This window comes from Dendrobates tinctorius, unplaced genomic scaffold, assembly GCF_039654945.1.
Source record: "Dendrobates tinctorius isolate UK_male_01 unplaced genomic scaffold, ASM3965494v1 ptg000086l, whole genome shotgun sequence".
NCBI lineage: Eukaryota > Metazoa > Chordata > Amphibia > Anura > Dendrobatidae > Dendrobates > Dendrobates tinctorius.
This window is the reverse complement of record NW_027361754.1, coordinates 71,703,082-71,728,500: the sequence shown is the minus strand read 5'-3', so window position 1 is coordinate 71,728,500 and position 25,419 is coordinate 71,703,082. Positions and strand designations below refer to the sequence as shown.

The 25,419-nt window shown below is 45.7% G+C and overlaps 1 protein-coding gene across 2 annotated transcripts in view; it reads left to right on the top strand.

Moving 5' to 3' along the window:
- SLC45A1 (solute carrier family 45 member 1) overlaps window positions 1-25,419 on the top strand; it is a 72,799-nt gene that overhangs the window by 14,972 nt on the left and 32,408 nt on the right. The window contains exons 2-3 of one of the 2 annotated variants that reach the window (XM_073585597.1): window positions 300-713; window positions 4,712-4,804. In XM_073585597.1, coding sequence (XP_073441698.1) covers window positions 320-713; window positions 4,712-4,804 — 487 coding nt within the window. In that variant the 5' untranslated portion in view covers window positions 300-319. Of the gene's footprint in view, window positions 1-299; window positions 714-4,711; window positions 4,805-25,419 lie in introns of those variants that run through there. The other variant, XM_073585598.1, reaches the window with a different exon arrangement.

The following is a 25,419-nucleotide window of genomic DNA, read 5'->3' as shown; positions in this document are numbered from 1 at the left end:
GCCCCACATGCAAGAGTGGGCCACCAACCTCTTATATGAGCAGTACTTGGCACAATATACTGAATCACTATGTACAGACAAATGCAGCATCTTATTCATTTAACAATCCACCCAGCTTATTTGTATATACATTTGTGATTGAAGATAATTTCATATTTGCATGTATTTGAAAATTAGGGCCCTGAAGTTGGCTACTGATGGGCCCTTGACACCCCAGTCAGACAATGTGTATACAGGACATCATCACAATTTAAAACTCTTTTGGTGTTTTTTTCTGTAACCAAATTTCTCTTTTGCAGAAATAACAAATCAGTCCAACATGTCTTCATCCGTAACGCCGCCGCCAGCTGAAACCATGCTTCCAAACTTGGTTGCCCAAGAATTCTGGAGGTCGCAGGTGTGTGGCTATTCTTCGTCCGTAACGGGTCATATCAGCCATCGAGCCAACAATTTCAAAAGACATCCAAAGAGAAGAAAACTAGTCCGGCCTTCACCTCCTCCTCCCCCCAACACCCCATGTCCACTTGATTTGATTGATTTTGTGGACCTTCATCCTCGGAGATCTTTTATGGAACTCTTGTTTAATGGGTGCATATTATTCGGAATCGAGTTCTGTTATGCAATGGAAACAGCATATGTCACACCAGTTCTACTTCAGATGGGTCTTCCAGATGAGTTCTATAGTATGGTGTGGTTTATCAGCCCCATCTTGGGTAATATTGCATTTTATATGACGTTTTGGTAAAATTTGGGGCATGTGCATATCCTCTATAACTTTGTGAACCATTCCATTTAAAATGAAATTCAGTCTACCTTTGTTTCTTGGTAAATTGTAAGAAATGCATTACAGTACACTATATGGACAACAATACTGGGACATGCAGGAGCATTTATGACCTCCCATTCTAAATCCATAAACATTAATATGGAGTTCGTCCCCACCTTGCAGCTATAACAGGTTCCACTCTACTAGGAAAGTTTTCTACAAAATTTTGGAGGCATCTGTGGGAGGTTTTGCCCTTTTGTCAAGATATATATTTATGAGGTCAGGTGCTGATGTTGGGGAGCGGTCAGGCTCACTATCTCCGGTCTAGTTAATTTCAAAGGTGTTGGATGGGTTTGAGATCAGGACTCTGTGCGGCGGACATGTTCTTCCACCAAACTCCCCCATCCATGCCTTTATGGACCCTGCTTTGTGCACTGCGCATAGTCATCGGGAACAGAAAAGGGCCTTCCCCAAACTATTCCCACAATGTTTTAAGCTACAATTGTCCAAAATATCTTGTGTGATAAAGTATTATGATTTCCCTTCACTTTTACTAAGAGGTCATCCCCTGAAAAACATTCCACCAATGCAGTCAGGCGGGTAACATTCTCCTGGCATTCACCAAACCCAGACTCATCCATAAGATGTCAGACAGAGAAGTGTGATTCATCAGTGCAAAGATCACATCTCCACTGCTTCAAAGTCCAATGATGGCGGCTTTACATCACTACATCCGACACTTCACATTGTGCTTGGTGATGTAAGGCTGAGAGCAGCTGTCTGGCCAAGAAACTCTTGACAGTTTTTGTGCCGTTGTTACACCAGATTAAGTTTACAGAGTCAGCAAAACATTGCCGAGCCATTCTTTATCATGTGTTAGGAAAAACAGATGACATGGCGAGGGGCCGGATTTTATACACCTATGGTATTGAGACTGATTGAAAACCTGAATTCATTGATTAAGATGTGTGTTCCAATGCTATTGTCCATATAGTGCATCTATCAACTAACACTGCTTTTATAGGATGTTAAGAATTTGCAAATAGAACATGGGAATTTCATATATCACAGACTGAGTGTTATTAACAGCTTTATGTATTTAACCTTTACAGTGGGTACAGAAAGTATTCAGACCCCTTTAAATTTTTCACTCTTTATTTCATTGCGGCCATTTGGTAAATTCAAAAAAGTTCATTTTTTTCTAAATAATGTACACTCTGCACCCCATCTTGACTAAAAAAAACCCAGAAATGTAGAAATTTTTGCAAATTTATTAAAAAAGAAAAACTGAAATATCACATGGTCATAAGTATTCAGACCCTTTGCTCAGACACTCATATTTAAGTCACATGCTGTCCATTTCCTTGTGATCCCCCTTGAGATGGTTCTACTCCTTCATTGGAGTCCAGTTGTGTTTAATTAAACTGATAGGACTTCATTTGTAAAGGCACACACCTGTCTATATAAGACCTCACAGCTCACAGTGCATGTGAGACCAAATGAGAATCATGAGGTCAAAGGAACTGGCCAAGGAGCTCAGAGACAGAATTGTGGCAAGGCACAGATCTGGCCAAGGTTACAAAAGAATTTCTGCTGTACTCAGGGCTCCTAAGACCCCACTGGCCTCCATAATCCTTAAATGGAAAAAGTTTGGGACCTCCAGAAGTCTTCCTAGACCTGGCCGTCCAGCCAAACTGAGTAATTCTGGGAGAAGAGCCTCGGTGAGAGAGGTAAAGAAGAACCCCAATATCACTGTGGCTGAGCTCCACAGATGCAGTAGGGAGATTGGAGAACGTTCCACAAAGTCACCTATCACTGCAGCCCTCCACCAGTTGGGCCTTTATGACAGAGTGGCCCGACAGAAGCCTCTCATCAGTGCCAGACATACAAAAGCCTGCATGCAGTTTGCTAAAAAACACATGAAGGACTGCCAGACTATGAGAAATGAGATTCTCTGGTCTGATGAGATGAAGATAGAACTTTTTGGTGATAAGTATAAGCAGTATGTGTGGAGAAAACCAGGCACTGCTCATCACCTTTCCAATACAATCCCAACAATGAAACATGGTGGTGGCAGCATCATGTTATGGGGGTGTTTTTCAGCTGCAGGGACAAGATGACTGGTTTCCATTGAAGGAAACAGGAATGTGGCCAAGTACAGCGATATCCTGGATGAAAACCTCTTCCAGATTGCCCTGCCCATCAAATTTGTTGGCTGAAGGTTCACCTTCCAACAAGACAATGACCCTAATCACACAGCTAAAATAACAAAGGAGTGGCTTCAGAACAACTCTGTGACCATTCTTGACTGGCCTAGTCAGAGCCCTGGCCTAAACCCAATTGAGCATCTCTGGAGAGACCTGAAAATGGCTGTCCACCAACGTTCACCATCCAACCTGAGGGAATGGAGATGATCTGCAAGGAAGAATGGCAGAGGATCCCCAAATTCAGGTGTGAAAACTTGCTGCATAATTCCCAAGAAGACTAATGGCTGTACTAGCTCAAAAGGGTGCTTCTACTCAATACTGAGCAAAGGGTCTGAATACTTATGACCATGTCATATTTCAATTTTTCTTTTTTAATAATTTTGCAAAAATTTCTACTTCTGTTTTTGTCAGTCAAGATGGGGTGCAGAGTGTACATTAATGAGAAAAAATGAACTTTTTTGAATTTACCAAATGGCTGCAATGAAACAGAGTGAAAAATTTAAAGGGGTCTGAATACTTTCCGTACCCACTGTATATTTGGAGCCACCATCTATGTAGTCACAGCTCATCGGTGCCCATTTAACTAGAGAATAATATATCAAGATAGTACAATTTTTTCCTCAGCCGTGCAAAGATTTGTCTTTCTTACCTTTCCTCTTTCCTCAATATATCCCAAGGTGAGTGTCACGGAAATACAAAAAAAAACATGATTTCATGATAATATGTCACAAGATATTTCTGCATATGTATCTATGTGTTGCGATGCAGAATTTGTAATGTGAAAGGTTTTCTTGGTATGTTGGGCTACTCTAAGAGAGCCCTTCACCAAATTTAAGAATAGTGTATCTGTCCTGTATCATTCTTATGCTAAGGGCACTTTCACACGATCAGTTGTCTCATCGGGGCTTTAGTCCGAACCCCTCACCCGCAAAATGCGATTCAGCATTTGGCCATTGACTATACTGGTGCAGATGGAGTCAGGGTGGTCTGTTGTACATTATGTTCGAGTGTCTAGCCTACTGGAGGTGGACTACGTCGGATTGTCTGCCTCCAGTAGGTATTTACACCTGAAAATGATGCATGACAGACCATATGGTAACTCCGTCCTCAGCTTTATAGTCAATTGCCTCGTCACTACATAGGCTCGAATCCCATTTTGCGTGGGGTCTGGACTTACGTCCCAACAGGCCCACTGAACGTGGGGAGATCGCAGTGTGAAAGCACCCTAAGGCAGGACAGAGCCTGATTTAGAGCCCCTGGCTCTATTTTGGTACTACGTTACTCTGTACTGTGCCTATATGCTACATTGTGGTCTTCTAGAGAAGAAATGCATGGAACATTGCACACTTTGTTTATCCCCTTAGCAGACAACAGGAAAATCCCTGTATGAAATGAAACATATGCGGAGAACAGTTTAGGCCCACTGACTGCTATGGGTGCCTTATTACAGCACTGTGGTCCTGGGAAACTGCACTGAGCCATAATACTGCAGTATGTATTGGGCTTTCGCTCTATGTGTCCTAAATCTGAAAAAAATACCGGTATTAGTGCAAAATTCCAAATTTTGAAAAAAATTGGATTTTTAACAAGTAAACTAAAAAAGAAGAATATTTCATATAGCCTGTATATGGATTATAAAGGGTGTATTATGATGCCAATTATACTTTACTAGCTATATTATGTCTCAGGATAGCCTCCTGATTTAAATTAAAATGTTTGTTTTTTTCTTCTCCTTAAGGGTTTCTGCTCCAGCCATTGCTGGGAGCATGGAGTGACACCTGCACTTCCAGATTTGGCAGGAGGCGGCCATTTATACTTGTCCTTGCAATAGGTATGTGTTCAAAGTACCTGATACTTAAAGAGGACTTACCACTAGGTCATAAGTGGGCAGTTTTTGTTGTTATTTTATTCTCACTTCTTCCCTAAGTATACAGTTTTTTGTGTTTTTAAATTCCGTCATACAATCCCAGAGATATGGGCCTTTTTATTTAGTGCTTTTAATTATGGTCATTTCCAAGTGGGCGTGGCTCAAGGCAAACCTTTACAGTTCCACCACCCCAACCACTCCACATACCAGACCTCTGCCCTTCCCTAATAACCTCCCTCTCCAACATCACTGAAGGAGAGCTTACTCATCTCCTTTCCAAATCAGACCTCACCACCTGTGCACTTGACCCCATCCCTTCCTACCTGCTCCCCAACCTCACTAACATGATCATTCCAGCCCTAACCCATCACTTCAATCTATCCCTAACTTCTGGTACCTTCCCCTCTGCCTTCAAACATGCCACCATAACACCCATCCTCAAAAAATCAAACCTGGACCCAACTGCTATGCCCAGCTATCGCCCCATATCACTGCTACCGTTTGCTTCCAAACTTCTTGAACAGCATGTCCATGCTCAACTTTCCTCCCACCTCTCATCTAACTCCCTCCTTGACATCCTGCAATCTGGCTTCCGCCCCCACCACTCCACTGAAACTGCCATGACCGAAATTACTAATAACTTACTCACAGCCAAAGCTAACAGACAGTTCTCCATCCTCCTCCTTCTCAATCTGTCCTCTGCCTTTGACACAGTTGACCACTGCCTACTGCTACAGATTCTTTCTTTCTTTCCTTGGTATGAAAGACCTTGCCCTGTCCTGGATTTCCTCATACCTTTCTGACTGCACATTCAGCGTTTCCCACTCCCACATTACCTCCTCATCCTGTCTCCTCTCTGTTGGAGTCCCCCAAGGCTCTGTCCAGGGACCCCTACTTTTTTCCATCTATACTCTTGGCCTAGGACAACTCATAAAGTCCCATGGCTTCCAGTACCACCTGTATGCAGATGACACTCAGATCTACCTCTCTGGCCCAGATGTCACCTCTCTGCTGTCCAGAATCCCGGAGTGTCTATCAGCCATATCCTCCTTTTTCACCTCTCGCTTCCTAAAACTCAATGCAGACAAAACTGAATGGTAAATGGCATCACGCTCTCTCCCGCACCTGAAAACCGCTGCCTCGGAGTAATTCTCGACTCTGCCCTGTCATTCAAACCACACGTTCAAATTCTTGCCACCTCCTGTCACCTCCAACTCAAAATTATTTCCAGAATCTGTCCCTTCCTCATCCTTCAATCTACTAATACTCTTGTACATGCCCTCATCATCTCCCGCCTTGACTACTTGAACACTCTCCTCTGTGGCTTCCCTGCTAACTCTCTTGCACCACTCCAGTCTGTCCTCAATTCTGCTGCCCGACTAATCCGCCTCTCTCCTCACTACTCCCTGCAAATCCCTCCATTGGCTCCCAATTCCCCAACGAATCCAGTTCAAACTACTAACACTGACCTACAAAGCCATCCACCTTTCCCCTCCCTATATCTCTGAACTAATCTCCCAATATCTTCCCTCACATAATCTTCGATCCTCCCAAGACGTCCTACTCTCCTCCACACTTATTCGTTCCTCACACAACTGCCTCCAAGATTTCTCCCAAATATCCCCTATCCCCTGAAATTCCATGCCTCAACACGTCCGCCTTCAAACGGAACCTGAAAACCCATCTTTTCAGGAAAGCTTACAGCCTGCAATAACCTTTCTGCCTCCTCACCACCGCCTGAGCTGCCGCCTCATCACCACCAGAGCTGCTGCACCCCCGACCTTCTGTCTCTTCCCCACTATCTCGTAGAATGTAAGTCCGCAAGGACAGGGTCCTCTCCCCTCTGCACCAGTCTGTCATTGTAAATTTGTTTACTGTTAACGATATCTATAACTTTGTATGTAACTCCCCTTCTCATGTACAGCACCATGGAATTAATGGCGCTATATAAATAAATAATAATAATAAAATGTCGAGAGTGGCCATACAAATTTAATTATCGCCAAATGAACTTGTAGATTTTGTTATGACCAGGGGACAATCTCATGTCTATGGAGGTGTCCCAACTTTATCACAACATGTACTGACTTTCTCCCAGGGAAAGATGGATAGGGCTGCTGTTTTCGCACATGCACCATCCTTTTTGTTTCTAGGGAAGAGAGCTATTAACAGAACGTGTGCAAACTCATTCAGCAGATCAGGCTATTTCAGCTTTCTTTAACCCCTTAAGGTTATGTTTCCACGTGGCGTATTATATCCGGATTTGCTGCGGATTGAACGCTGCGTACATCCGCAGCATCCAGATGTTACAACAGAGTGGAGAGGATTTTATGAAATCCCGTCTCCACTATGCGTCCTAATACGCAGGTGACACTTCCGCGAAACCGGACATGCGGCACGTCTTTTTAGACCGCAGCATGTCTGTTTACCTTGCGGAGACGCTCAGTCTCCACAAGGTAAACAGCCTACTCTATGTATACGATGCGGTGATACTGCATGTGTTCAATGAACACATCCGGAATCACCGCGCGTACAACAGGGGGCGGCACTTTGGGCGGACCGCGGTTTCCGCTCCGTCCAAAGCGCAAGGAATGCGCTAAATGGAAACATACCGTAAGACTTCAAAAGCCGCCAAGCAATTAAAAAGTTAAAAGAAATGACCTGATCATTCTTCAGGCGGCTATATATATATTGTAGGGATGTTACTCACTTGGGTGTGTTGGGAGGCAATCATGAAGTGTTTACATTTAAATATCAAGGCTGGTTTACTGTTGCTTCATAAACCATGCCACAAGCAAAGAAAAATAAATAGCGTTCAGTGAAGGCAAAACAAAGAAAACAGTTCCTTTGATAAAGTCTCTTCTAAGCCAGTCCTGGTCACACAGACTAGATAGCGTCCAGTCAGGGCTGCCACTAGGAATTTTGGGGCCCCATACTGGCAAAATTTTCGGGGCCCCCTTGAGACTCCACCCAGGCTCCACCCCGGCCCCACCTCCACCCCTCGAACTGTCCACAGTCAAAAGATTTTTTAAGCCGCCACCATGACAAGGTAGACTCTTTTGGCCGGGCCCTACTGTACTCTAACCTATAAACTCCTTCACGACCCAGCCTATTTTGACCTTAATGACCTGGCCATTTTTTGCATTTCTGACCAGTGTCCCTTTATGAGGTAATAACTCAGGAACGCTTCAACGCATCCTAGCGATTCTGAGATTGTTTTTTGTGACATATTGGGCTTCATGTTAGTGGTAAATTTTGGTCGAAAATTTTTGCGTTTATTTGTGAAAAAAATGGAAATTTGGTGAAAATTTTGAAAATTTTGCAATTTTCAAATTTTGAATTTTTATTCTGTTAAACCAGAGAGTTATGTGACACAAACTAGTTAATAAATAACATTTACCACATGTCTACTTTACATCAGCACAATTTTGGAACCAACATTTTTTTTTGTTAGAAAGTTATAAGGGTTAAAAGTTGATCAGTGATTTCTCATTTTTACAACAAAATTTACAAAACCATTTTTTTTAGGGACCACCTCACATTTGAAGTCATTTTGAGGGTCTATATGGCAGAAAATACCCAAAAGTGACACCATTCTAAAAACTGCACCCCTCAAGCTACTCAAAACTACATTCAAGAAGATTATTAACCCTTCAGGTGCTTCACAGGAACTAAAGCAACGTGGAAGGAAAAAATGGACATTTTAATTTTTCCAACAAAATTTTTTTTTTAGCATCAATTTTTTCATTTTCACCTGGGCAACAGGGTAAAATGGATCCTAAAATTTGTTGGGCAATTTCTCCTGAGTACACCGATACCTCATATGTGGTCATAAACCACTGTTTGGGCACACGGCAGGGCTCAGAAGGGAATGAACGCCATTTGACTTTTTGAATGGAAAATATGCTGGAATATTTAGCTGATGCCATGCCGCGTTTGGAGAGCCCCTGTGTGCCTAAACATTGAAGTACCCCCACAAGTGACCCCATTTTGGAAACTAGACACCCCAAGGAACTTATCTAGATGCATATGGAGCACTTTGAACCCCCAGGTACTTCACAAATTGTTCTGTAAATATGAAAAAGTACTTTTTTTCACAAAAAATTTATTTTTGCCTACATTTTTCCATTTTCACATGGGCAACAGGATAAAATGGATCCTAAAATTTGTTGAGCAATTTCTCCCGAGTACACCGATATCTCATATGTGGTCATAAACCACTGTTTGGGAGCACGGCAGGGCCCTGAAGGGAAGGAGTGCCGTTTGACTTTTGGAATGGAAAATTAGCTCCAATCATTAGCGGACACCATGTCGTGTTTGGACTGCCCCTGTGTGCCGAAACAATGGAGTACCCCCACAAGTGACCCCATTTTGGAAACTACACACCCCAAGGAACTTATCTAGATACATAGTGAGCACTTTGAACCCCAGGTACTTCACAAATTGATCTGTAAAAATGAAAAAGTACTTTTTTTTTCCCAAAAAATTTATTTTTGCCTACATTTTTTCACTTTTTCATGGGCAACAGGATGAAATGGATCCTAAAATGTGTTGGGCAATTTCTCCTGAGTACACTGATACCTCATAGGTGGTCATAAACCACTGTTTGGGCGCACGGCAGGGCCCTGAAGGGAAAGAGCGCCATTTGACTTTTGGAATGGAAAATTAGCTCCAATAGTTAGCGGACACCATGTCGTGTTTGGACTGCCCCTGTGTGCCTAAACATTGGAGTACCCCCACAAGTGACCCCATTTTGGAAACTAGACACCCCAACAAACTTATCTAGATACATAGTGAGCACTTTGAACCCCCAGGTACTTCACAAATTGGTCTGTAAAAATGAAAAAGTACTTTTTTTTTTCACAAAAAATTTCTTTTTGCCTGCATTTTTTCATGGGCAACAGGATAAAATGGATCCTAAAATGTGTTGGGCAATTTCTCCTGAGTACACTGATACCTCATATATGGTCATAAAGCACTGTTTGGGTGCACGGCAGGGCCCAGAAGGGAAGGAGCGCCATTTGACTTTTGGAATGGAAAATTAGCTCCAATAGTTAGCAGACACCATGTCGTCTTTGGACTGCCCCTGTGTGCCTAAACATTGGAGTACCCCCACAAGTGACCCCATTTTGGAAACTAGACACCCCAGCGAACTTATCTAGATGCATAGTGAGCACTTTGAACCCCCAGGTACTTCACAAATTGATCTGTAAAAATGAAAAAGTACTTTTTTTTCACAAAAAAATTCTTTTTGCCTACATTTTTTCATTTTTTCATGGGCAACAGGATAAAATGGATCCTAAAATTTGATGGGCAATTTCTCCTGAGTACACTGATACCTCATATATGGTCATAAACCACTGTTTGGGCGCACGGCAGGGCCCTGAAGGGAAGGAGCGCCATTTGACTTTTGGAATGGAAAATTAGCTCCAATTGTTAGCGGACACCATGTCGTCTTTGGACTGTCCCTGTGTGCCTAAACATTGGAGTACCCCCACAAGTGACACCATTTTGGAAACTAGACACCCCAATGAACTTATCTAAATGCATAATGAGCACTTTGAACCCCCAGGTACTTCACAAATTGATCTGTAAAAATGAAAAAGTACTTTTTTTTCACAAAAAATTTATTTTTGCCTACATTTTTTCATTTTTTCATGGGCAACAGGATAAATTGGATTCTAAAATTTGTTGGGCAATTTCTCCTGAGTACACTGATACCTCATATGTGGTCATAAACCACTGTTTAGGCGCACGGCAGGGCCCTGAAGGGAAGGAGCTCCATTTGACTTTTGGAATGGAAAATTAGCTCCAATAGTTAGCGGACACCATGTCGTGTTTGGACTGCCCCTGTGTGCCTAAACATTGGAGTACCCCCACAAGTGACCCCATTTTGGAAACTAGACACCCCAACAAACTTATCTAGATGCATAGTGAGCACTTTGAACCCCCAGGTACTTCACAAATTAATCTGTAAAAATGAAAAAGTACTTTTTTTTCACAAACAATTTCTTTTTGCCTACATTTTTTCATTTTTTCATGGGCAACAGGATAAAATGGATCCTAAAATTTGTTGGGCAATTTCTCCTGAGTACCCCGATACCTCATATGTGGTCATAAACCACTGTTTTGGCACACGGCAGGGCCCTGAAGGGAAGGAGCGTCATTTGACTTTTTGAATGGAAAGTTAGCTCCAATCATTAGCGGACACCAGGTCGCTTATGGAAAGCATGTAGTGTACGTCAGGTTGGTGTGTGTGGTAGGGTATGCACCACACACCCACACACACACCAACCTGACGTACACTACGCCATACACACCAACCTGCCACACTACATTAGGTTGGTGTGTGTGGTGTAGTGTATGCCAAGTTGGTGTGTGGTGTAGTGTAGTGTACGTCAGGTTGGTGTGTGTGGTATAGTATACACCACACACACACCAGCCTGACGCACACTACGCCACACACACACACCAACCTGACGTATACTACGCCACACATACCAACCTGACACTACATCAGGTTGGTGTGTGGTGTGGTGTAGTGTAGTGTACGTCAGGTTGGTGTGTGTGGTATAGTATACACCACACACACACACCAACCTGACGCACACTACACCACACACACACACCAACCTGACGTATACTACGCCACACATACCACCTGACACTACATCAGGTTGGTGTGTGTGGCGTAGTGTACGTCAGGTTGGTGTGTGGTGTGGTGTAGTGTAGTGTACGTCAGGTTGGTGTGTGTGTGGTATAGTATATACCACACACACACCAACTTGACGTACACTACGCCACACACACACACCAACCTGACGTACACTACGCCACACATACACACCAACCTGACATACACTACGCCACACATACCAACCTGACACTACATCAGGTTGGTGTGTGTGGCGTAGTGTACGTCAGGTTGGTGTGTGGTGTGGTGTAGTGTAGTGTACGTCAGGTTGGTGTGTGTGGTGTAGTATACACCACACACACCAACCTGACGTACACTATGCCACACACATACACCAGCCTGACGTACAGTACGCCACACATACCAACCTGATACTACATCAGGTTGGTGTGTGTGGCGTACTGTACGTCAGGTTGGTGTGTGGTGTAGTGTACGTCAGGTTGGTGTGTGTGGTGTAGTACACACCACACACACACACACACCAACCTGACATACTCTACGCCACACACACACCAACCTGACGTACACTACGCCACACATACCAACCTGATACTACATCAGGTTGGTGTGTGTGGCGTAGTGTACGTCAGGTTGGTGTGTGGTATAGTGTACGTCATGTTGGTGTGTGTGGTGTAGTACACTCCACACACACACACCAACCTGATGTACACTATGATACACACACACCAACCTGACGTACACTACGCCACACATACCAACCTGATACTACATCAGGTTAGTGTGTGGCGTAGTGTACGTCAGGTTGGTGTGTGGTGTAGTGTACATCAGGTTGGTGTGTGTGGTGTTGTGTATGTCAGGCTGGTGTGGGTGCGTTCTGTAGTGGAGTGTCAGGATGTGTTTAGTCCATGGACGTGTGATGAATTCTGAAGCATTCATTCAAACACAGTCCGGGTTTGTCGGGACACGTTTCACATTGGAAACGAGTTTCCCTTCTTGTTCCCCTTTTATAGCATACACGGCACCTTTTTTTTTTTCTCTCCTCACGGGGAAATTGTTGCCCTGGTACCATACGGGAAACTTGAGTTCCAGGGGTGCTGGGGCGCGCTCCGTCCTCCTCTCCAAAAATCATGGCCTTTATCACCGCCCCCTGGAAATCAAGGAAGTAGTGGTCCTGGCCTGCACATCGTGATAGCACGCATGCATTATACAGTCCCATTTGTACGAGGTACACAGCCAGTTTTTTGTACCATACCTTCGCCTTCCGCATGGCACTATAGGGCTGGAGAACTTGATCAGAAAGATCAACTCCCCCCATGTGATGGTTGTACGCCAGGACACAGTCCGGTTTGTGGACCGGTGCTGGGGTACCTCGAATGGTGGTGGCCGTGGTGCCGGGACCATGGATTGTGGTCAAGACAAAGACATCTCTTTTGTCTTTGAACTTGACCACAAGCATATTGCCGCTACATTGGGCTCGAGTCTCACCCTTTTGGAGAGGCTGCTCAATTAGTGGCAAAGGGAGACCCCTCTGGTTTCTGCGCACGGTACCGCAAGCGACGGTAGCTCTGGCAGAGAGGGACTGAAATAGTATGATGCTTGTATAAAAGTTATCAACATACAGATGGTAACCTTTATCAAGCAGAAGGTGGACCAAATCCCACACTATTTTCCCACTCACCACCAAAGCAAGTGGACATTCTGGGGGCTGGATCCTACTGTCCTTTCCTTGGTAAACTGAGAGTGTACCCTGAGGCACTCTCACACAGCTTGTAGAGTTTTATCCCGTACCTCGCCCTTTTGCTGGGCAGGTACTGACGGAACTGAAGCCTCCCTTTGAAGTGGATGAGGGATTCATCCACACAAATTTCCCTTTCGGGAATGTACACTTCAGCAAACTTGTTGTTGAAGTGTTCGACGACTGGCCGAATTTTGAACAGTCTATCAAAATTCGGGTCATTGCAGGGAAGGATTTCAGTGTTGTCTCTGAAATGAAGAAATTTATGAATAGCCTCAAACCGTTTCCAAGTCATCACCATGCCAAATACTGGAGTTTGATATAAAATATCAGTACTCCAGTATTGGCAAATTTCTGGTTTCTTCACAATCCCCATGTGAAGGACCAGTCCCCAATATTTAATCATTTCTACAGAGTCCACAGGACTCCAAGTAGAGAATGAAGAAATTGGGTGTTCCGCCAAAAATTGTTGGGCATACAAGTTTGTTTGCTCCACCATGAGACTGACGATTGACTCCAAGAAAAAGACTTTGAAAAAGTCTATTTCCCTGAAGTTGGCAGTCTCAAACTGGATTCCTGATTGGGGAACAAAATTAGGAATCTGTGGAGCAAAATTTTCAGGGACGGGGGTCCAGGAGGGAGACCTAGTGCTAGGTTGGGCGTGACTAGCACTAGGTTGGGGGAAACTCACACTTGGCTGTGAGACTTCCTCCAAGATACCCGACTCTTCCTCTAAGGCCTCCGACTCTTCCTCCCTGGGCTCTGGACAATTTCTCGTCCTGCGACATCTCGGTGGTGGCAAGTCTGTGTCGCTGGAAGAGGAAGCGTGGGAATAGAGAAAGGTGGGTGTTGTGAGTTCATTTTCCCCTTCACCATTGAGGTCTGATGAACTCCCTCTTCTGGTGAAAGAAGGTAGTGAGGCTGATTACCAAGCACCTGAGCAGGATGATGATGACTGGGTGACTGGAATTGCTGACTGGATATAAGGCAGCCGACGCCCTTCTGCCTTGCTGGTGATTTCTCAGAGGGATTCTAGGAGACCAGTCTGATTACTGCTCCTCAAAAGCTAAGTTTTCTGCTCTGCTTTTAGCATTTGTGGTTTGGTTTTGTTTTTCCTTGTTTTTCTGGATTTCTGCCATTCCCTGCTGGGGTGAGCTGAATTCCTTTTTGCTCTGTCTTCAGAAAATACCTGACTACTGATATAGTCTTTTTGAAGCCTAGCGTCTTCAGGGCTTTTTTCCCTATCAGTCTGTTGGCTCTTGTTTTAATAGGGTTTTGGCGGATTGCAGACAGCAGCTTTTCTATCCTGTCCTGTTTAGTTAGCTTGGGCCCCATCATTTGCTCAGCCTATCTTTCTATCTGTGTGAGTGTTTTTTCATCTTGCTTCACCGTCATTATATGTTGGGGGCTGCCTATTGCTTTGGGGTCTGCTCTGGGGCAGTTTAGATTTCCCTTTCTGTCTTTAGGCTATTTAGTTCTCCGACTGTGATCGAGGGGTCTAGGGCATCGTAGGAACCCCCCCACGGCTACTGCTAGTTGTTGTTGATAGGTTCAGGGGTCTGCATTCCGATAGCTGCCAACTTCTCTGGTTTTCTGGACTTAGCTAATATTTCTGTTTTTGCCTCCTACGGTGACTCATTCATAACAGAATCACCAGCCATACCACAGATCCTAGGGTACGCAATAGCAGGAAAGAATTGTAAAAAAAAAAAAAGTGTGTATATTTTTTCCTCTATATTTCTGAGGCCGTAGGGGGAATTTTTTTTTCTCTCAATGGAGATCAAGCAATTGTCTGATCGTGTGGAGCAGCTCGCTGCGGAAGTGCGGGGAATTTCCGCCTACCTTGCTCATTCACATGCTGCTGAACCAAAGAACCCTACTCCTGATGTGTTTTTTGGGGATCGGTCTAAGTTTTTGAATTTCAAAAATAATTGTAAATTATTTTTTGCCTTAAAGCCTAACTCGTCAGGGAGCTCCGCGCAGCGGGTTAAAATTGTCATCTCTTTGCTGCGTGGCAATCCCCAGGATTGGGCGTTTTCTTTGAAACCAGATGATCCTATTCTGACTAATGTGAACGCATTTTTTCAAGCCTTGGGGTTGTTGTATGACGAACCTAATGCTATTGATCAGGCTGAAAAGACCCTGTTGGCATTGAGCTAGGGTCGAGATTCTGCAGAATCATACTGTCAAAAATTCCTAAAGTGGGCGGTCCTTACTACCTGGAATGATAATGCCTTGGCAGCTGTCTTTCGGAAGGGTTTGTCAGAAGCCGTAAAAGATACTATGGTGGGATTTCCTGTTCCCTCTGGTCTTGACGATTCTATGTCATTAGCCATTCAGGTTGATCGGCGTTTACGTAAACGCAGGACTGCACGAGAGGTGTTGCCACCTGTTGAACGAGTGTCTGAACCTATGCAATGTGATAGAGTTTTGTCCAGGGAGCAACGTCAGGAGTTCAGAAGACGTAATAAGCTGTGTTTTTTTTGTGGAGATGCCTCGCATATTATTTCTGTCTGTCCTAAACGAGAGAAACGTTTTGCACACACATTTTCTGTGGATGGTGTTCAACCTAAGTTTCTTCTTGCAATTACTCTGATCTGCTCCCTGTCCACATTTTCCGCCAAGGCTTTTGTGGATTCGGGAGCAGCCCTGAACCTAATGGACTTGGATTTTGCTAAACGTTGTGGATTTCCGATGACACCTCTGCGGACGCCTATCCCTTTGAGGGGGATTGATTCTACTCCTTTGGCGAAAAATAAACCTCAGTTTTGGACCCAGGTGGTAATGCGGGTCGCCCCAGACCATCAAGAAAATTGCAGATTTTTGGTGTTGCATAATTTGCATGATACCATTGTTCTGGGGTTTCCTTGGTTGCAAATTCATAATCCAGTTTTGGATTGGAAATCTGTGTCTGTGGTGAGTTGGGGTTGTCGGTGTGCCCTTAGTGAGGCTCCGGTTTTTTCCACCTCTCCTCAGTCGCATGATGTTCCTGACTATTTGACGGACTTTTATGATGTATTTAGTGAGAATGAGTCTGCGTCTTAGCCTCCTCATAGGAATTATGACTGTGCAATTGAACTGAGCCCGGGGTGTAAATGTCATGGTATACCTAGGTTACTTTAGGCAAAAACCCCGGGACCCCTGCGATGTCCCTCAGACTAGGGGAACCCTGTCTGTCCCTCTACCCAGGGTTTACACTGAAGGTGTGCCTGCCTGAGCCTCCACCCTGTCCCTGTCTCCTGTCCAGCCCTAAGCTGAACCCACCACCCTCCACCCAGTGAGGGGACCAGACACCAGACCCCACAAATACGTATGGACAGGGGTAAAAGAAACACCACACAGTTAATACACAAGGGAATACAATAATGTGCAAGGGCAACCAAATATATATATATAACAGATTGGAGAACGAACCACTGAGGGATATACTGCACCAGATATCAGACGCTCCAACACCACCACTGCTGACCGGTATTGCTAGCACTAGGCTAAAGCTATAGTCGGCGATGCCCATAGTCAGGACGAACTATTTAAAGACCAAGGGTGTGGCCCAGCCCTCAGCCAGCATGACAACCTGGTTAACCCTATCCCGACTGGAACAGAATACCCAACAGGGTATTACCGCTGTCTGCCGGACACCCTGGTGTGAACAGTGTCCGACATGACAGTACCCCGCCTTCTATGAGGGACCTCCGGAACCTCACCATGTCGAGGACCTGGCTTGTCCGGATGGCGACGATGGAACATAGTAACCAGTCGATCAGCATGAATGTCAGAGGCCGGCACCCATGTCCTCTCCTCAGGACCATAGCCACGCCAGTGGACCAGGTACTGTAGAGTGCGACGCACAACCCTAGAGTCCACCACTTTGGACACCTCAAATTCCAACGCGCCATCCACCAAGACGGGAGGTGGTGGCCCGGGGGAACCATCCACCAAACCCACGACCTTCTTTAGCAATGCTTTGTGAAATACATTATGAATCTTATACACAGCCGGCAACTCCAAACGAAATGCCACTGGGTTGATCACTGCGGAGATTCTAAATGGGCCAATGAACCTGGGACCCAACTTAAGTGACGGTATCTTGAGCTTAATGTTCCTAGTAGATAACCACACCCAATCTCCCACACACAGGTCCGGACCTGGCACACGTCTGCAGTCAGCCACCCGTTTGTACCTGGAACCCACCTTCAACAAGCGCTGCTTGACTCTCCTCCAAACAGACGACAATTGAGCTCCCAACTGGTCCTCTTCAGGGACGCCAACTGAGCACCCCTGACGCAAGGTGCAAAATTGAGGATGTTGACCATACACACAAAAAAAGGAGATTCCCCAGACGATTCCTGGCAATGGTTGTTTATTGCGAATTCTGCCAGAGGAAGAAACGCTGACCACTCTTCCTGATTGTCGGAAATAAAGCAGCGCAAGTATTGCTCCAGGTTTTGGTTCATCCGCTCAGTCTGTCCATTCGACTGAGGGTGGAAAGCCGATGAATGAGATAATTTGATTCCAAGGCGAGAACAAAAAGCTCTCCAAAACTTTGCCACAAACTGCGTACCTCGATCAGACACAATGTCAGACGGGACACCATGAAGTCTGACCACCTCGCGAATAAATATCTGAGCAAGAGTCTTAGCATTGGGCAAAGACGGTAAAGCAACGAAATGTGACATTTTGGAGAACCTATCAACAATTACCAAAATGACCGAGTTCCCTGCCGAGGCGGGCAAGTCAGTAATAAAATCCATGGAAATCTCAGTCCATGGCTTACTGGGCACCCCGAGAGGCTGCAAGCTACCAGCGGGACAGGAACGAGGAGTCTTGGCCCGTGCGCACGTGGTACAGGCAGCCACATATGAGGCCACATCCTGCCGGATTTTAGGCCACCAAAAACGACGCGATACCAGTTCCAGAGTGCTCTTAACCCCTGGATGACCTGCCAGTACCGTGTCGTGATGTTCGCCCAACACTCTAGAGCGTAGATGTAGCGGCACAAAAGATTTATTAGCAGGCAACCCCGGCGGTACCACCTCCTGAGCCTCCGCAATCTCTGCCTCAATCTCTGTCGTGATGGCAGATACCACCACACCCTTTTGGAGAATAGGCACTGGCTCTTCACATAACTCTCCACCCGGAAAACACCTGGATAAAGCGTCTGCCTTAACATTCTTCGACCCAGGTCGATAGGTAACAATGAAGTTGAACCGGGTGAAGAATAATGCCCAGCGAGCCTGTCTGGAGGACAGGCGCTTAGCAGATTCTAAATAAAGCAAATTCTTATGGTCGGTTATCACAGTAATCTGATGAACAGCCCCCTCCAAGAAGTGTCGCCACTCCTCAAATGCCAATTTGATGGCCAATAGTTCCCTGTTGCCAATATCATAATTACGCTCCGCAGGCGACAGCTTCTTGGAGAAGAAGGCACACGGATGCAACTTGGCCCAAGAAGGGCCCTGAGACAGTACAGCCCCCACGCCAACCTCCGACGCATCCACCTCCACGACAAACGGTAAGGAGACATCGGGCTGCACCAGAATGGGCGCTGAGGCAAAACTATTCTTGAGGAATTCAAACGCCTGTACCGCAGGCTCAGACCAGTCAGAAAAGTCGGTACCCTTCTTAGTCATGTCAGTCAGTGGTTTGGCAATCATAGAGAAGTTCTTAATAAATTTCCTATAGTAATTGGAGAAGCCAAGAAATCGCTGAAGCGCCTTAAGATTATCAGGCCGATCCCAATGTAGTACCGCCTGCACCTTTGCGGTGTCCATCTTAAAACCTGAGGCGGAGATTATATAACCCAAGAACGGTAGCTCCTGTACGAAAAACACACATTTTTCAAGCTTGACATAGAGCCTGTTCTCTCTGAGCAACTGCAGAACCTGTCTAACATGCTCTATATGTGTATCATGGTCGCGAGAGAAAATGAGGATGTCGTCAAGATAAATTATAACAAACCTCCCCAACAACTGAGAGAAGACATCATTAATGAAGTGTTGAAAGACCGCCGGTGCCATAGTCAACCCAAACGGCATTACCAAACTCTCAAAGTGACCCTCAGGGGTATTGAACGCTGTCTTCCACTCATCCCCCTGACGGACTCTTATAAGATTGTACGCCCCCCTGAGGTCCAGTTTGGAGAACCACCTGGCACCAACCACTTGGTTGAATAAATCGGGTATAAGTGGCATAGGGTAAGGATCACGGACCGTAATCTGGTTGAGTTCTCTGAAATCCAGACACGGGCGTAAACCGCCATCCTTCTTTTTAACAAAGAAGAAGCCAGCAGCCAGAGGAGAAGAGGAAGGTCTAATATGACCCTTGCTCAGGCTATCCGCAATGTATTCCTTGAGAGCTAGCCTCTCGGGACCTGAGATATTAAACATTCTAGCTTTAGGTAACTTGGCCCCTGGTTTCAACCTAATAGCACAGTCATAGGGGCGATGCGGTGGTAGTTCCGAACAACCCTTCTCAGAAAATACATCCGCATAATCCAGCAACGGCTCCGGGATACTGGGGGTCAAAGCGGAAATACATGTAGCCAGGCACCTCTCCTGACACTCCCTGCTTCACTGAATTATGTCCTGGGTCTTCCAATCAATAACAGGATTATGCATTGACAACCATGGAAAGCCCAGAACCATCTGAGCCGGTAAGTTACTAAGCACCTTACAAGTTACCCGCTCTGAGTGTAATACTCCGATGTGGAGTTGTATATCCAACACACACTCTGTGATCTCCCCTTGAGACAACGGGGAAGCATTGATGGTAACCACCCGGATGGGGTTCGGCAATTTCTCCACCGGAAATCCCACTGTATGCGCGAACCTCTCATCAATGAGATTGGCAGCTGAGCCACTATCAATAAATACTGTAATAGAGAGCATTTGCCGCCCAAGTACCACCCTAGCAGGGAGCATACACTGGGAAACCATGACGGAGGATACACAAAGGCTCAGACTAGACTCCTCCAAACCCTCTGAGCCTATCAGTTTTCCGCCGGCGCGCCCTTCTTAGGTACCAGGGGGCAAGCGTTAATAAAATGTCCTCCTTTGCCACAAAAAAAACAGAGCCCCTGCCTTCTGTGCCAAGGACGTTTAGGCTTATTACTCGGTGACTGTGCTATACCAGCGATCTGCATGGGTTCCACGGATTCACCCGCGGCAACCTCACCGACCACTCCCCCACCTCCCGGAGGCAACGAAACCAGCGCCCCCTGACAGAGACGTCGGTCTATACGTACTACAAGTGCCATCGCAGCCTCCAGAGAAGCGGGAGTCTCGTACATTAGGAGAGTCTGTTTAACCCTTCCAGAAACCCCATGCAAAAATTGACTTCTAAGTGCAGGGTCATTCCACTGCGTGTCCACCGCCCAGCGCCGGAATTCCGTGCAGTAATCCTCAGCTGGTCGATCACCCTGTAACAGTGAGCGTATCTTAGACTCTGCTAAGTTTAATCTATCCGGATCGTCATAGATCAAACCCAGAGCAGAGAAAAAAAAATCTACAGATTCAAATGCCTGTGAGTCTGAAGGGAGTGAAAAGGCCCAGGCCTGTGGGTCACCACTCAGCAAAGAAATCACCAAGCCCACGCGTTGAGCCTCATTACCTGAGGAATGTGGACGCATACGGAAATACAATTTGCATGATTCACGAAACACCGTGAACTTACCACGATCACCAGCAAATCGTTCAGGAAGGGGAAACTTGGGCTCAGCTGCCCTGGCTGCAGCCTCAGCAGGTACTGCAGGAGCTGACAGGCCTTGTTGCTGGACCGCCCCCCTGAGTTCAGTGACCTGTATGGATAGAGCCTCCAGCTGCTTGGTTAGGGAAAGTATAGGATCCATAGTAAGTAACCCCTATATTTCCTATCTATACCTTTTTTTTTTTTTTTTCTTCTCTCACTTTATTATTTGGGCCGACTATAATGTCATGGTATGCCTAGGTTACTTTAGGCAAAAACCCCGGGACCCCTGCGATGTCCCTCAGACTAGGGGAACCCTGTCTGTCCCTCTACCCAGGGTTTACACTGAAGGTGTGCCTGCCTGAGCCTCCACCCTGTCCCTGTCTCCTGTCCAGCCCTAAGCTGAACCCACCTCCCTCCACCCAGTGAGGGGACCAGACACCAGACCCAACAAATACGTATGGACAGGGGTAAAAGAAACACCACACAGTTAATACACAAGGGAATACAATAATGTGCAAGGGCAACCAAATATATATATAACAGATTGGAGAACGAACCACTGAGGGATATACTGCACCAGATATCAGACGCTCCAACACCACCACTGCTGACCGGTATTGCTAGCACTAGGCTAAAGCTATAGTCGGCGACGCCCATAGTCAGGACGAACTATTTAAAGACCAAGGGCGTGGCCCAGCCCTCAGCCAGCATGACAACCTGGTTAACCCTATCCCGACTGGAACAGAATACCCAACAGGGTATTACCGCTGTCTGCCGGACACCCTGGTGTGAACAGTGTCCGACATGACAGTAAATTTCCCAAGGGTCGGCTCTTCAATTTATCTGTACCCGAGCACGAGGCTATGCGATCCTATATAAAGGAGGCGTTGGAGAAGGGTCATATTAGACCATCCTCTTCACCCTTAGGTGCCGGGTTTTTTTTCGTGGCCAAAAAGGATGGTTCATTAAGGCCTTGTATTGATTATCGTGCCCTCAACAAAATTACTATTAAATATCAGTATCTGTTACCCCTGATTTCGGATCTATTCTCCAGAGTTAAAGGTGCTTGCTGGTTTACCAATCTTGACCTCAGGGGGGCTTATAATCTTATCCGCATTAAGCACGGGGATGAATGGAAGACGGCGTTTAATACTCCGGAGGGACATTTTGAGTACCTGGTGATGCCTTTTGGGCTCACTAATGCCCCTTCTGTCTTCCAGTGCTTCATGAACGACATTTTCCGGGACTTTGTGGATAAATTTTTGATTATTTATCTGGATGATATTTTGATCTTCTCCAAGGATTGGGATTCTCATGTGGAACATGTTCGGACTGTGTTAAGGATCTTCAGGGAGAATTCCCTGTATGTCAAAGGATTGAAATGCCTTTTTGGGGTACAGAGGATTTCATTTTTGGGATTTATTTTGTCTCCGTCAACTATTGAAATGGACCCGGCCAAGGTACAGGCCATTTATGATTCGGTTCAGCCCACTTCTTTGAAGGCCCTCCAGAAGTTTTTGGGTTTTGCTAATTTTTATCGGAAATTTATAGCAAAATTTTCTAGTATTGCCAAGCCATTGACTGATCTGACTAAGAAGGGTGCTGATGTGTTGAATTGGTCTCCGGAGGCTGTTTCTTCCTTTCAGGAGCTGAAGCGAAGATTCACTTCTGCCCCGGTTTTGCGGCAACCTGATGTCTCACTCCCGTTCCAGGTAGAGGTGGACGCTTCTGAGATTGGTGCAGGAGCTGTTTTGTCCCAAAAGGATCCTGTAACATCTAAAATGAATCCCTGTGCTTTCTTTTCCCGAAAGTTCTCTCCATCTGAATGTAACTATGATGTGGGAAATCGGGAACTGTTAGCCATGAAATGGGCATTTGAGGAGTGGAGACATTGGTTGGAGGGAGCTAAACATCAAGTTGTGGTCCTCACTGACCACAAGAATTTGATTTACCTGGAGTCGGCCAAACGCTTGAACCCTAGACAGGCTAGGTGGGCCTTGTTTTTTACACGTTTTTATTTTGTGGTCTCTTTTCTTCCTGGCACTAAGAATGTCAAGGCTGACGCTCTCTCTAGGAGCTTCTTTGCTGATTCTCCTGTGGTGACCAAGCCTGCTACCATCTTAGGCGAAGGGGTAGTTCTTTCTGCCATCTCGCCCGATTTGAGACGTGCTCTGGAAGAGTTCCAGGAGGACAAACCTGAGCGTTGTCCCAGTGGAAAGTTGTATGTTCCTGACCAGTGGAAGAAGAGAGTGATGTCTGAAGTTCATTGCTCTGCATTGGCTGGTCATCCAGGTATTTTTGGTACTAGAGATCTGGTGAGTCGGTCTTTTTGGTGGCCCGCCTTGTCTCGTGATGTCAGGAATTTTGTGCTGTCCTGTGGGACTTGCTCCCGGTCTAAACCTTGTTCTCGCTCTAGTGGGTTGTTGATGCCTTTGCCGGTCCCCAGGAGGCAATGGACCCATTTTTCAATGGATTTCATCTCTGATATGCCTGTCTCTCAGAGAATGACTGTTATTTGGGTGATTTGTGATAGGTTCTCTATGATGGTTCATCTTGTACCACTTCCTAAGTTGCCATCTTCCTCTGAGTTGGTGCCCCTGTATTTGCAACAGGTGGTTCGCTTGCACGGGATTCCTGAGAACATTGTATCTGACAGAGGAGTTCAGTTTGTGTCTAGATTTTGGAGGACTTTCTGTTCCAAGCTGGGAATTCAGTTGTCCTTCTCCTCTGCTTTTCACCCTCAGACCAATGGGCAGACGGAGAGAACAAACCAGACCTTGGAGTCGTATTTGAGATGTTTTATTTCCGCTGATCAGGATGATTGGGTTTCATTTTTGCCCTTGGCCGAATTTGCTTTAAATAATAGAGCTAGTTCTGCCACTTTGATGTCACCTTTTTTTTGTAACTTTGGGTTTCATCCTCGATTTTCTTCAGGGCAGGTGGAGCCTTCTGCCTGCCCAGGTGTTGACACTGTGGTGGAGAGAATGCACCAGATCTGGGACCAAGTGGTGGATAAGTTATCTCTCTCCCAGGAAAAGGCCCAGCGGTTTTCCAACTGACATAGGACCATTGGTCCCCAGTTTAAGGTGGGTGATATGGTTTGGTTATCATCAAAAAATATCGCTATGAAGGTGGCTTCTCCTAAGTTTAAGCCTAGATTTATTGGACCTTACAAGATTTTGGAGATTATTAATCCGGTCTCTTTTCGTTTGGCTCTTCCTGTCACATTTAAAATCCATAATGTGTTTCATAAGTCCTTGTTGAAGAGGTTTGTTGAACCAGTTGTTCCTGGGGTGGCACCTCCGGACCCTGTATTGGTTGAAGGTAACATGGAATATGAGGTAGAGAAGATACTGGATTCCCGTCTGGCTAGACGGAGACTCCAGTATTTGGTTAAGTGTAAGGGTTATGGTCAGGAGGATAATTCCTGGGTTCCTGCCTCTGATATTCATGCCAAAAGATTGGTGCGTGCCTTTCATCGGGCTCACCCTGACCGCCCTGGTGGCGTGGATGAGGGTTCGGTGACCCCTCCTCAAGGGGGCGGTACTGTTGTGAGTTCATTTTCCCCTTCACCATTGAGGTCTGATGAACTCCCTCTTCTGGTGAAGGAAGGTAGTGAGGCTGATTACCAAGCACCTGAACAGGATGATGATGACTGGGTGACTGGAATTGCTGACTGGATATAAGGCAGCCGACGCCCTTCTGCCTTGCTGGTGATTTCTCAGAGGAATTCTAGGAGACCAGTCTGATTCCTGCTCCTAAAAAGCTAAGTTTTCTGCTCTGCTTTTTGCATTTGTGTTTTGGTTTTGTTTTGCCTTGTTTTTCTGGATTTCTGCCATTCCCTGCTGGGGTGAGCTGAATTCCTTTTTGCTCTGTCTTCAGAAAATACCTGACTACTGATATAGTCTTTTTGAAGCCTAGCGTCTTCAGGGCTTTTTTCCCTATCAGTCTGTTGGCTCTTGTTTTGATAGGGTTTTGGTGGATTGCAGACAGCAGCTTTTCTATCCTGTCCTATTTAGTTTGCTTGGGCCCCATCATTTGCTCAGCCTATCTTTCTATCTGTGTGAGTGTTTTTTCATGTTGCTTCACCGTCATTATATGTTGGGGGCTGCCTATTGCTTTGGGGTCTGCTCTGGGGCAGTTTAGATTTCCCTTTCTGTCTTTAGGCTATTTAGTTCTCCTGCTGTGATCGAGGGGTCTAGGGCACCGTAGGAACCCCCCACGGCTACTGCTAGTTGTTGTTGATAGGTTCAGGGGTCTGCAATCTGATAGCTGCCAACTTCTCTGGTTTTCTGGACTTAGCTAGTATTTCTGTTTTTGCCTCCTACGGTGACTCATTCATAACAGGTGGGGTCATCTCTCTCACTATCAGTATCAGAAGCAATAATTTCATATGCCTCCTCAACTGAGTAGACCCTTTGGGACTGGGATGAGCGGGACATTGTGCGTGTGGTGTGTGTGCATGTGTAAAAAAACCTTTATTATAGTGTGTGTGTGCGTGTG